The sequence below is a fragment of the Podarcis vaucheri genome, assembly GCF_965113315.1.
Source record: "Podarcis vaucheri genome assembly, chromosome: 5".
NCBI lineage: Eukaryota > Metazoa > Chordata > Lepidosauria > Squamata > Lacertidae > Podarcis > Podarcis vaucheri.
In genome coordinates, this window is record NC_138763.1 from 79,616,527 (window position 1) to 79,628,981 (window position 12,455).

At 38.4% G+C, this 12,455-nt stretch overlaps 1 protein-coding gene across 4 annotated transcripts in view; it reads right to left on the bottom strand.

Annotated features, from left to right (window-relative positions):
• The window catches only part of WAPL (WAPL cohesin release factor), a 62,989-nt gene that overhangs the window by 13,327 nt on the left and 37,207 nt on the right, over positions 1-12,455 (bottom strand). For all 4 annotated transcript variants that reach the window (XM_082222310.1, XM_082222311.1, XM_082222312.1 and 1 more), the window contains exons 4-10: positions 8,316-8,434; positions 7,221-7,316; positions 6,000-6,152; positions 5,636-5,772; positions 3,774-3,885; positions 3,063-3,290; positions 986-1,097 (exon numbers count right to left, since the gene is read on the bottom strand). In XM_082222310.1, coding sequence (XP_082078436.1) covers positions 986-1,097; positions 3,063-3,290; positions 3,774-3,885; positions 5,636-5,772; positions 6,000-6,152; positions 7,221-7,316; positions 8,316-8,434 — 957 coding nt within the window. The remainder of the gene's footprint in view (positions 1-985; positions 1,098-3,062; positions 3,291-3,773; positions 3,886-5,635; positions 5,773-5,999; positions 6,153-7,220; positions 7,317-8,315; positions 8,435-12,455) is intronic.

Sequence of the window (12,455 nt, forward strand, 5' to 3'; positions counted from 1 at the left end):
CAAAACCACACCACAAGTCTTGTAACTCTATTAACACCAAGTGATCATGACACTTGCCCAACAGCCCCCATGTCAGATGTGCATGAAAGTCAAGTAACAAAACACACAGTGACATGACTGTCATGGATGTCAAGAGAATCCAGTCTGTACCCTGTCCAGGAAAAATCCACTACAACTTCCCAACACAGGTGTGCCTCAGGTCAGTGGGGATCAAGTGATACCCACAACTTCAGATACAAAGTTTCAATCCTGTGGCAGCTGATACTCATAGCCAGAACTTTCCATATAACCTCTGACAGGGAAAAGCGGGAGCTATGTAGGCTATTGCTTCATGTAAAATAAGATTCACTTCAATGAGGACAGCTGATCCCTTCCCATCCATGTGTAGCTCTGGCCACAATCCATTTCCTTTGCTTCAAAGGTACGCATTATCAAGACAAACTCTTATTCCCAAGGTCATCATTGGGATGGCTTGCAATGTTAAAATTTAACTAGGGAACTGAGCACTCCACAACTACTAGGCTCATTCAGCAAGGAGTACCAACAGGCCTCTGCTGCAATGGGGGGGGGGGGCCTCTCACATAATTAACTGTGATTAAGATCTCTATTTAAGTTACTGATGGGACAAATTAATAAGGCAACTTGGGAATTTTATTTCTTTGTTCTCTATCGGGGACAATTCTTTCATGATCTTGTTGAGTATACCTTTTTATTGGGCAAAAGTTGAAACTAAGGTCATATCTCTGCAGTTGTATATATTATTTTACTACTGCAATAGCTAAGTTTAAGTACACACACTATAGAAAAGGGTTTTGGAAATTCATAGCATTCCATGGGCTCGTCTATCCAGCGCATCAGAAAATTTCACTATTTGCATGTATTCTAATGCATAGTCCTTTCATTCTACCACACGAGTAATATATAAACTACCTCCTAATAATAAAAGATATATACTTTAATTCTCACTAGAGGTATAAGTGCATACCTTTATCTACAATGTGATCAAGACCACCAAGAAGTCGCAACTCTTCTTTAAACCAGTCTCCTGCCCGTTTTGAAGTGAGAGAGAGCAATGTTTCCATTGCCAAATGCCCTGTCTAGAAAACACAGAGAAAAATGGTTTATAAATTAAAAGCAGCCCTCTATCAGGTACGACTTCCATTAACACTGTCACTTGAATCTCAATTACATGATTATGTATTGTAAGTTTGAAAGTGCAGGTTAATTAACCACCAAAATATTTTACTGCTCCGTGTGTTTATAGATTATTATTGTATCTTAGCAAAATGCTGCTGCACTATACCATGTCTTACTCCCTTCCAACTCTTTTGCTACTCGCAAAAATAAATGAATTCATATGCAAAATCAAATTGCACCATTGTATTTCTTTACCTAGTCATACAATGATTGAGCCAATGAATCACTGTACTGCAGATTGGGGGCAAGTCTCAAAATATAAGTGGGTACTATGAAACCAAACTGATAATTTTAGCTTAGCTTTATGCATCTCAAACAAAATGGCATCAAAAGCCGCATGAGAAACGTCTAATGTAAGAAATGGGTGGCTTTAGACAGGTGACAAATATAGTCCCTAAGTGAGAAGATTGTGTAGGCATCAATCCCTCTATTTGCCAAGTTGTTAACAAAAAGAATAAAACATTTAAAATAATCCATAAAAAGGTTATAAACAGCTAATTAAAACATTTAAAGAATAAAAACCCAAGATAAACTAAACATAGACTAAAACACATATCAACATTCTACATGTCTGGATAGGCTTGCCTAAACAAAAATGTGTTATCAGGCACCAGAAAAAGTACAGTAAGCCTGCAATTTACATAGGGATTATGTTTCAGGGATTACACCTAAGCCAAAACTATGTATAGTCAAAACACATTGGGTTCAATGATGGGTAGGATTGGCAGCCATTTTCCCTAGAACAGCCCCCCATCCCTTTTTTTAGCCTCATGCATAAACCTAAATGCACACAAGTTAAATGCATGTAGGTTGCAGGCTTACTGTACAGTAAATGTGCCTGGCCAATATCAATAGGCAAGGAGTTCCAAAGTACAACAGCTGCCACACTAAAAGGGGTTCTATTCAGCAGCTGTAACAGTTCCAGTTCCACAGACTGAAGTGGTCAAGTGGGGATATATGGGGTGAGGCGATCTTGCAGGTAAACTGGTCCCAAGTTGTAAAGGGCTTTATGTACTAATAGCAACACACTGGATTTGGCTCAGCAGCAAACTGGCAAGCAATTCAGGTCTCAGAGCACGGGTGTCAGATGCTGACAGGGTCTCACTCAAACAGGCAAAGTTTGCAGAAATACACAAATGTTTTAGGAAGAAAACCTTAAGGTGGGGAAAAACCCCCAACACAGTCCAATTGATAACTTCTCCTGCTCAAGAGCCACAGAATTCAGAGTTGTCTGGCTGTTGCTGTTTTTTGTGGGGGGAGGAAAAAGGAATCCTGGAAAAGGAATGGGTGCCTGAAAAGGAAAACTCCACACTGCAACCTCTTATAGCATGTAAAGATTTCATACCAGATACCACATTTAGCCCTAGTAAAGTGGACATTTTTATACACACAGAATCACAAAAATAACTGTTTTCAGCTCCCACTCTATCAAGTGAAATATTATTCAGAAAATTCATTGGTGTTTAAATATACAATCAATTAAATACACTATTTTAGTGGCTTAGCTAAACAGATCTATTTGTTCTATACCGTCTGCCTACGACCATGAAGAAGAAAAAACCATGAGATGAAAACTGCACTGTTAAATACTTAAAAGTGTTTGGGTTTTATCTTTCAAGAGTTCAACACTCTTCATCTGCCCTAGTTAAAATTTTTAGAAGATGTGAGAGAAAGAAGCCATGACTACACTAAGTAATACCTGCAGGGATCACTGCTGTTATTTCAGAAGTGCCAGGGTTTTCCTACACTCTGCTCTTCTAAAAGCATCTTTTAAAAGTTAACCAGTTTCTACCTACAAATACAGCAATAACACCTGTACCATTTTCACATTAGAGAAAAATTAGGTTAACAGTCACACAACCTACCGTTATATTTTCTAGATCAAGGTGTTTGTTGTGAACAGTTTCACAGAGTCTTCGGATTTTTTCCTTAATCTTGTTCATGTCTTTTTCATTGAGCAACTTGGATGAAGAAGAGTCTTGTTCTAGTTCCAGAAGCCGGATCATTAAATCTAAGCTGGCTCTATCTAGATCCATGTTCAAGCGATCTCTGCTCAAGATATACATTAAAGCTGCTGTGCAAAGTGATAAATTCTTCAATGGAGAGGAAAAACAGGAAAACAAAGTGGTTAAATATTTGGTTAAGATGCAGAAATCCAGTAAGATTTAAACATGAATGTAAGATCCAAGAAGTTACAGTTAGCCCACAGACTTTCATTATGCAAGTCAGGGGCAAGGCTATGTCCAAGCAAAAGCTTTTTGAACTCTCAGTTTAGTGGTTCTCCAACTTTTCCCTGATGACTACTTAAAAATCGCTGAGGGTCTTGACAGATAAACTTAATGATTTTTCTGCGTGTTATAACAATTGTAATAAACAGTACTAGATGCTGCATTATTTTTAAACAGTATTTCTTTTGCTTCTTTCATTTCTTAGAGATTATATTTCAGTGCATTCCAAAGAATTTAAACTGCAATAAGATAATACACAACAGACAAAATAAAAACACAATTAAAACCAGTATGAGTATTTAAGTGATGGATGTGCCATTTCACATCTGCAACCACAACTCTACATACGTGGTGATGCTGCGAGTCATCCAGTGTCTTGAAGACCATAGCTACCATTCCATGTGCTCTCAAATGCATTCGGAAACTGGGCATGGCGCACTTTGTCGCCAGGCTGATAACACTAAAAACAAAACAAAACAAATCTTATGAACTAAAGTTTCTCCAAGTCTCTAGAATTTTTCTCCAAGTCTTGCAGAATTTTAAAGAATTCAACAACCAATGGAGAGCCCAGGTTGCCTGCCCGCAAAACCCCTACAGTCACGATGAAGCAATCAAATGACAAAGTGCACACCACAGGACAATGGCTTCGTGTCAAGCAAACCCAAAGTGCGTAGAGGAAACTTTGTCGATGGGGTACTACCCAAAAGTGCAGGCCTGTAGCACAAATAGCCTGACAGTCAGACATATTTCCTACTCCCAGTGCAGCAGGCCTATAGAAAAATCAGAAGCAGTGAGCAATTTGACTCAAGGTGCTCCTCTGTGGACATAGTGTGCCTAGCAAGTGTATTTAGTGAGGAAGAAACCCCCCCAGGGCTCCACTGATCCCCTTCCCCATCTCCCCGCTATGGCTACTACTATGCTGTGTGATGCCGTGGGAAGCAGCTGAAGTCAGGAAGTTGTCGATGTTTACAATCAGCTGGCCAAGCCACAAACCAGCAAGAGAGCTGTCACCATCACAGCTCCTGTCAATCACTTGTAGTCTGGTCTCTTAGTTAAGGGCAGTCCAGCAAAGAGGACTGATCAATGCTTAGTTTATAGAGGGAAGAGCTTCAGTGACTGAAGAGCTCCAATCAAGATGTCTGCACAGTCACAAACATTTAGAGATCTCCTATTCATTTTCTATTTACCCTGTACTACCTCAGAAAGACCAAGCTACATGAAACAAACATGTACAATCTTATGCAGAGCTACCATTATGTTCTTTGATAGTGGTACTCTGATGACACAAGCTCTTTCTCTTTCCAGCTGATTCGGTGCCAGCTGTCTGGTGAATTTACTGTATCTAGATCAACATGCTAAAGATAATGGTTAAGGCTGGAGAAGGGGTGCCTGCCATCAGCAGTCTCGCTCTGATGTAGCAGACAACACCAGTTTGAAACAAGATTTCTTCATGGAAAGAAGGGTGAGACTGACTGGCTACATATGCAATTGATTAATTATTAACTTATTAAAAGCAACTGATGAATTATTAATCTAATCTATGTGACCGTCTGGACGTTTGACCCACCCTAAAATGTAATCCAACTATGGCTCTGATCTTGTGTTTTTCTGTTGCGTTTGTGTAAGTTTAGTGTCATTTTTTAGTTTTATTTTAAACTACAGCAAGTTCCCCTGAGAACTCCCTGAAGATGAAAGAGGGGTTGAAAAATGCATCAACGAAATACTTTTGCGATAACTACTCAGAAAGAAAAAGCGAACTAGGTTATAACAATGAATAACATCTTTTCACCAGTGTGTTTACCCAAGTAACTATCCAATGCTTTCTTTAAACAGTATGAGACATTCCTTATTAACCATAAGGGGAATAAAAATCACACCATGCAACTTCAGAACAATAGTGGGAATTATTTCATTTACCTATTTACTGTGAATGCATTGTCAGGTCAAAATCTGGCTACTATATTCTCTTGAGAACACAGAGAACAAATAGCTCTCCTTATTAACAACTATGACTTAAGCTATACAGATTGACTTCCATTGCCCAATTTACTAGCAATACTTTTTACACAACTGCACCAGTACATGGGTTCTCCATAGGACGTTCCTGAAGGAATCCAAATTGCTCCCAATGGCGCAACAGTCTACAATGCTTATGAACACAATACACCTAACAAGAAAATGTGGAAATGCCATTATTAGAAATATCTTACCTAAGGCAACGTGTGTTTAGGGGCTGATTGCACTTCAGTCCACTTAACAAGTATTCAATATCATCGGTGAACTCTTGATTCTCTCCAAATTCTACTACATCATTGAAGTGCTTCACATGTTGAACAACAGTGTATAACTGGAAGGCAGATGTATAAAACTTGTTTTTAGTTTTAGAGCTCCCATTTAAAAGACTACTTTATCTGGCAGCAACAGAAATCATCAGCCAGCTCAGACTGATAAGTTATCTATTTTTAATAGGGAGATTTCTCCACCTGGCCAATTGTTCTTTAGATCATAAATGGTAAAAAAAATCTTTCACCAAGTTTACTTTCGAAACAAGAAAGTTTTAGATATTCCACTTACTTCTTTATCTTCTTTCCTACATTTCAAGGCAGTTACTATCTCTTGATAGGGTTGAGTGGGTATGGTCACAGTTTTTATCACTTTGGGAGGTGGTGCAGGAGCTTTGAACACTCCATCATCTTTATGAATTGCCTCCTTTGAAGACAGCCTTACCTATTAATGAAAAGTACTTGAATGGGTAGATGTTTAAGCCTTATATGAACACCAAATAGGTAACAGAAAATTACGTGCATGTGTTGCATTCATCCACTGAGATTTTCAGAGGCTTCAAAAGTGCAAATTAAATGAGTGAACACATGCTGTATGTGCAAGATGATTACAATTCAGATGTTGTGGGGTATTTTTTTAAGGGCCTCCAGGGGGCAACTGAAATGGAAGTACAGTGTAGTGACATCCTTACCATTTACTTTAAGAATCCAGACTAATGGAACCACATTTAAGCTTTAAAAAACTAAGCAGACATACACCAACCCAAAAATATTTTTCAAACACAATGGCAGCTGTTAACTGTTCCCTCTTCCATGTCCCTGAAACCACACTCATGCTGAGCCATAGAATCATTCAAAATATTATGCCCCCAACAAAATAATTTTGTACTTTCATTCTTGGCTGTGTAATGGAAACACTTTCTGTGCACAGTTATCACCTCCAGTTATTTATATGATTTGGAGATGTCTTTGACCAATAAAAACCCCGATTTAAAATTGTGTGGACTGAGGACCAATAACATTTCTAAGTGCATTATAAAGTAATAGATGCAAACATTGACAGCTAGCTGCCACAAAAAATAACTTGTTGAAGCAATTTGTAATTCAGTTTAAATTACATAAACCATCCCATATGCTAAGAAGTAAACATGCAGTAATGAGTTTGGATTCAACCTGCATAGCCACGTACAAAAGAGTAGCCTAAATGTAAGAAACCAGCGTCAATGGACAACGTATTCTTTGCAATCGAAGAAAAGGTAGTTAAAATATCATTATTATTCCTGGTTAAATTCATAACCATTGTCATACTAAAGGCATGACACAACCACGGAATATGCTAGGTTTTTTTTAAACCTTAATATCCAGCAGTGTCTGCAACACTGCCCTGATGTTTACTACTATAATATTAAGCCATTTCTCAGGCTACTTCTCCTGGTGTAGATGAATCATCTCTAAGTTTAGTGTTTAAGCACTGGGAGGGTTGGCAGAGGAAAAACAAGATCCCCTTACTCACAGGGACACTTGGATTTTTCAACACCTGTGATGTCGGAAGAGTCTCAGATTCTGGTTGATTCCAATGTCTAGCATTGTATACAGCTTTTGTTGGTGACTGCAAAACAAAACAGTTGGAATATTCATTTAGAACCTAACCAGCTATTTATAAGAACATCCATTTCAAATCCTCTATGAGATTAATTTAACATCATGTTTTGTCTTCCACAAAACATTTCACGAGAGTTTTGAACATTAACACTGACATGACAGTGCTTTACTCCCTTAAATTCTAAGAACATCAGAACAGAACTTATCACCATGACATTATGTGCAAAACTAAGCTTTAGAAGGTGTATATATTTGTCTCAAATTCAAGATTTTCTATCAGTTAACATGGGGTGTGGAATAAACAAATATTTCACATTATTCATCTCCTAAAGGAATCTGCATTTTAGTTCACTAGTCATGAGCCTACAACTCTTGACTCTGTTTATTAGCGAGCCATTATTTGTTGCCACAATCAATGGCCTCTCTCTCCATATTCCAGAGAGCTGGGGAGGTTTTGGGACGGATATGCAATCTTCTCTCATTTGAGCTGGAGGTACAGAAAAAATAAAGAGTCTCTTCAAAACAGCATTTCTTATGTTCACCAACCCACAGTTCAAATGAGAGCCCCTGGAAGGATATCTGGTGAACAGGACAACAAGCAGCACACAGAGAGCCCAGTAACATTCACCTCTGGTGAACAAATGGTGGGTGCCTGTTGCGAATTGTTTTCTATCAAGATATATGAGAAATAAAGGAAGTAAAAGACCTGAGCCGCCCAGAGTGGCTGGGGAAACCCAGCCAGATGGGCGGGGTATAAATAATAATAATAATTATTATTATTATTATTATTATTATTATTATTATTATTATTATTATTATTACTGAGCAGCAACCAGCAGGATACTAGCCTGCTATAAAATCCAGATGGGTTTTTCATCGTATTAAATTTTCCATATATGCATTCGTTCTTGGAAACATGCATTATGAACTACTAGGCTCTGGGACTGTCTCTTAAACAAAAGTACTGCTAAAACCATGACAGTCTAATTTCATTGGTACTACTTACCCTCTTTGGTCCACTAAATATCTTCCGTGTGTTTTCCTTAGACTTATCACCTTGTGGATTTATGGATTTCTTATTGCTTTCAGGAACACTGGATGCATCTTCTGGAAACTCCAATAGCTCTGCCAGGATAAGAGTAAGACAAGGAGTTGTAATTTTTCAAGATTGTATCAGGGGAGGTTTCCTTCATGTAAGGTGAAAAGTTCAAACACACTGAGAACTGGGTACTGCATACTAGGAGGGAATTAACAAATAGTACTTTGCAGCAAAAAGTGTCATTTGTTTGTTTATCACAAAAATGTGTGTATGTTATCTGTTACAGAATGTGCAGCTAACTCCTTTTTAAAAACAAACAAACATATTTTTATTAAAGATTTCTTAGTTTACAAAAGTATGTGCAATGTCTCTTTTTTCAAGTTACATTTTCTACAGATAAGTTTCATTTGTCGAGACATTAGTGTTACATTAGGAGGAAAAGTCTCTCAGCAGCCTTCTCCTTTTGACTAATAATAGTAATAATAATTTATTTATTTACATAAATATCACAGGAGGCTATTCTACATTTTATAAAGGGAACAGTGGAATTCAGATGAAAACTTTAGTTGAATATATAAAATTTCCCCCTCCCAAAGGATTAAGGGAAACAGGTGGGGCTGTAGGGATTTACCACAAATTATTGTGGAATAACAGTTTCAAATGCACATTCTATGTTAAATAAAGCATGGCTTAAGAATAATCACATGAACATGAAAGCTGAAATCAAGTTATCAACTCATCAAGAACAACATTACATAGCCCTGTCACAATCACATCATATAGAAACAGGTTTCTGCAAGTCTTATTAGCCAAGTTGTTAACACCTTCAGCTCCACCAAGTCCTGTGCCAGACAACGCAGGGAAGGGGTCTAATATTGCACTGCACTTTGAAAACAGACAGAAGCAGCAAGTCTAACCACTACTACCTACTCCAAAGCTCAGTGCATTATGAAAAGCCTCACCGCCCTCCCTTTAGAGCCTTGCGCCGCCTTCCAAAACTCAGCCTGGCACCTCACTTGCCCAGCTTTGGCAAGGCAGCGGGAGCATCAAATGCATTCCCACCCACCCCTTCACTGCATGACAACACAGCCTGCAGGTTTCATGTCAAAGTACTCTTGCAGTCCACTCGGTATGAAAAGTTGGACTGCCCTGATCCAGAGATAGGGAAGTCTCATTGGCCCTGTTCTGTGGTAAGGGAAAGCAACGTAAACCAGACATTACAATTGTCTTAGAAAAACATGTAAACCAAACAGGCTTGCAACAACTTACTATTGGATTAATAACAGGAGAAAGATAGGATCATCATATAATAGTTATACTTAAACTACACACAACAGAAAGAAAACAAACTCACGAGGCCTGTCGAAAAACCTCCCGTAGTGAAATCAATTGCTCCCATTTCAGGTATTAAAACCAGTTCAATAAATTATTATTGCATTGGGGACAATCTGGAAGAGCTTTTAATCTGTGTAGTTCCATTCAAAAGCATGGAAGTCATGATTTGATACTGCAGTCATGAACATGTGCAAGTGAGCCAGGCTCTTGGGTGTTCAGCTATTTTGATGTGGCTACTAAACATTACTCTATTTATGGTCATGGTTTTAAAGCAACACTTTCACATACAAACCAACAATGAATCCCATTTTACTGCGTTCTCTCCAAGTTATCCACCTCTTTAATTCCATCATTCCTTTTTAACATCCACACCAACGCTGATTCTTTGGCAGATTCACGAATCAGGCATTAACTTAAATCTGCAATAACTTAAATCTTTAGCTAGAAAACTAACTTAACATTTAGGGATAAAATGTTTAGCACAGGGTTGACATTTAACAACCTCTAGGGGGAAAAGCTGTTCCTCTGGGCCAAGCAGAAGGCTTGCATTTGGGGGTGGTGCAAATGGGCAAAAATCCCTTTGATGGTAACCCTTCATATTTTACTACATGTTGCTCTGGAGGGGCTAGAACTTGCAAGTAGGCTTTTCCAGGTGCAGGGCACTGTTGCTTGGAAGGTGGGGGTTAAAAAGATACTCATGTGCAGACACAAGCAGTCAGTCATGCCAGCCTCGATCCTGGGTTTGTCAAACTGATTGGCTGTTCATTGGTCAAATTAAAGCACATTAATTAGAACAGTAACAAAAACTGAATTTATTGCAAGTTACAAATATGGTAGTCTTCTAAAAGCCACCATTCTTTTACAGAAGATTTACAGAGCACCACCCCAGGTCACAAGGGGGACATTTCTCACCACATCAAATACAATAAATTCTGTAGCAAACATTTGTGTGGCTGCTTGTGTGATCTGTGTGTTCCTGCTGAAAGATGCCTACAGTAAGATGAAGCTTGAAAGAAATTAGTCGTACCTTGGATCCCAAACACTCTGGAACTTGGCTCCCAAACACCGCAAACCCGGAAGTGATTGTTCCGGTTTGTGACCGTTCTTTTGGAACCTGAACATCCAACGGGGCTTCTGATTGGCTGCATGAGTTTCCTGCAGCCAATCAGAGGCCACGATTTGGTTTTCAAACATTTGGAAGTTGAATAGACTTCTGAAATGGATTCCATTCAACTTCCAAGGTACGGCTGTATATAATCTGTGTGGCTTAAATGGAAGAACAGTGAGAAGGAACAATCTGAGGAAAGTTGCAAGGCACCACCTACCTAAGAAGAAAGGTTGGCACCTACAATAGTGGAGAGCAACGGGCCTCATTCCTGCCATTGCTAGCAAGCAACCTTGTAATACCTCTGAAAATGGAGGCTCCCACTTATACAACACTGTACTTTACTTCATGGAATATTTGGCCATCTCATTTGACAGTTCAATTAGACTCAACAGCAACCCACCTACTTGACCATTAAGACATAAAATTCTGTTAGCAAGTTCACCATTTTAAAGCACTTTCAGGAATATTTAAATCCTCTAGTTGACTACTGTGTGAATTATTACTTCCTTCCAAGAATAACAGAACTCATATCATTATCTTTTATAAATAAGATCTGCTTTTATATGGAGTTTCACTGAAAAGGAACAGGGAATATTTTGGGACTGGTTTTTTGGGGAGAGACACTTGAGACCAGCTTTTTCGGAAGAGGAGCATACAAATAAGTGAGGACTTTACAAATATTATCCTTTAGCTACCCAAGTAAGAACAGAGTTCACTTTCTCTTTGACAGAATCCAATCACCTATCTATGGCAAAGGAACATCATGCAAGCAATCTTTAATGCAACAAATTGCTGCAATGTTTAACATGGAAGAGTAAGGCAAATATGAGAGTTATCTGTTGAGAGGAGATCCATTCTAGCCTTGATATTTTTAGACTATGCTGCAGAACCAATAAGAGACAGAAGACTTCATTTTGAAATGTTTACAGGAAACACAGTCATCTTTGAAGTAGCTGGTTCATAATCTGTCACTCTCCTCAATTCTCTTCTACTCTGTGATTAATTCATGTTTGTTTTGGCTAAAGCAACCATCACTACAATGATTAACCAGTTTATCTTGTCTGCCTTGCTGATCAAGCATTTCATGTGTTGTACTCCAATGGCCCAGTTTAGTTTTGGGAGACTCTGTAGTCAATGAATGAAACTACAGCAACAGCTTCCATTTATTTTACAGGACTACAATTATCAAACAATTACTGGAGGAGGTGATCTTCATCAGCTTTCTATCTTAGGTCTGGGTGCCTGAAGATTTATAACCTCATATACTTCCACACACTCAAAATTAATGTAACTCACCACCTTGAATGTTTAAAAGCATATGTAAATAAAGGAAAGAGGTCTTGATTATTCAGATCTTCAGTCTGCATATTTACCAATCCATACCAAAAATAAAGATCAGTAACTTGATTTTATCAGAAAGGCACAATGCCATCACTAAGTTCAATTATTTTTTGTTGTTTTCAAAGACAGTCTAACACATACTACAATAAAAATCACATCAATTTCCTAATATTTTGATGAGACTTCACTGGAATTTTTGTGAAACAAGATCAGACCCTGTTGACTACACAAAGATGAAGCCACAGTTTCTCAATTCAACTGCAACGGAAAACTGCTTTGAATTAACCAGGTCAGAAGCCCTGAAGCTGACACGCAAAATGTGG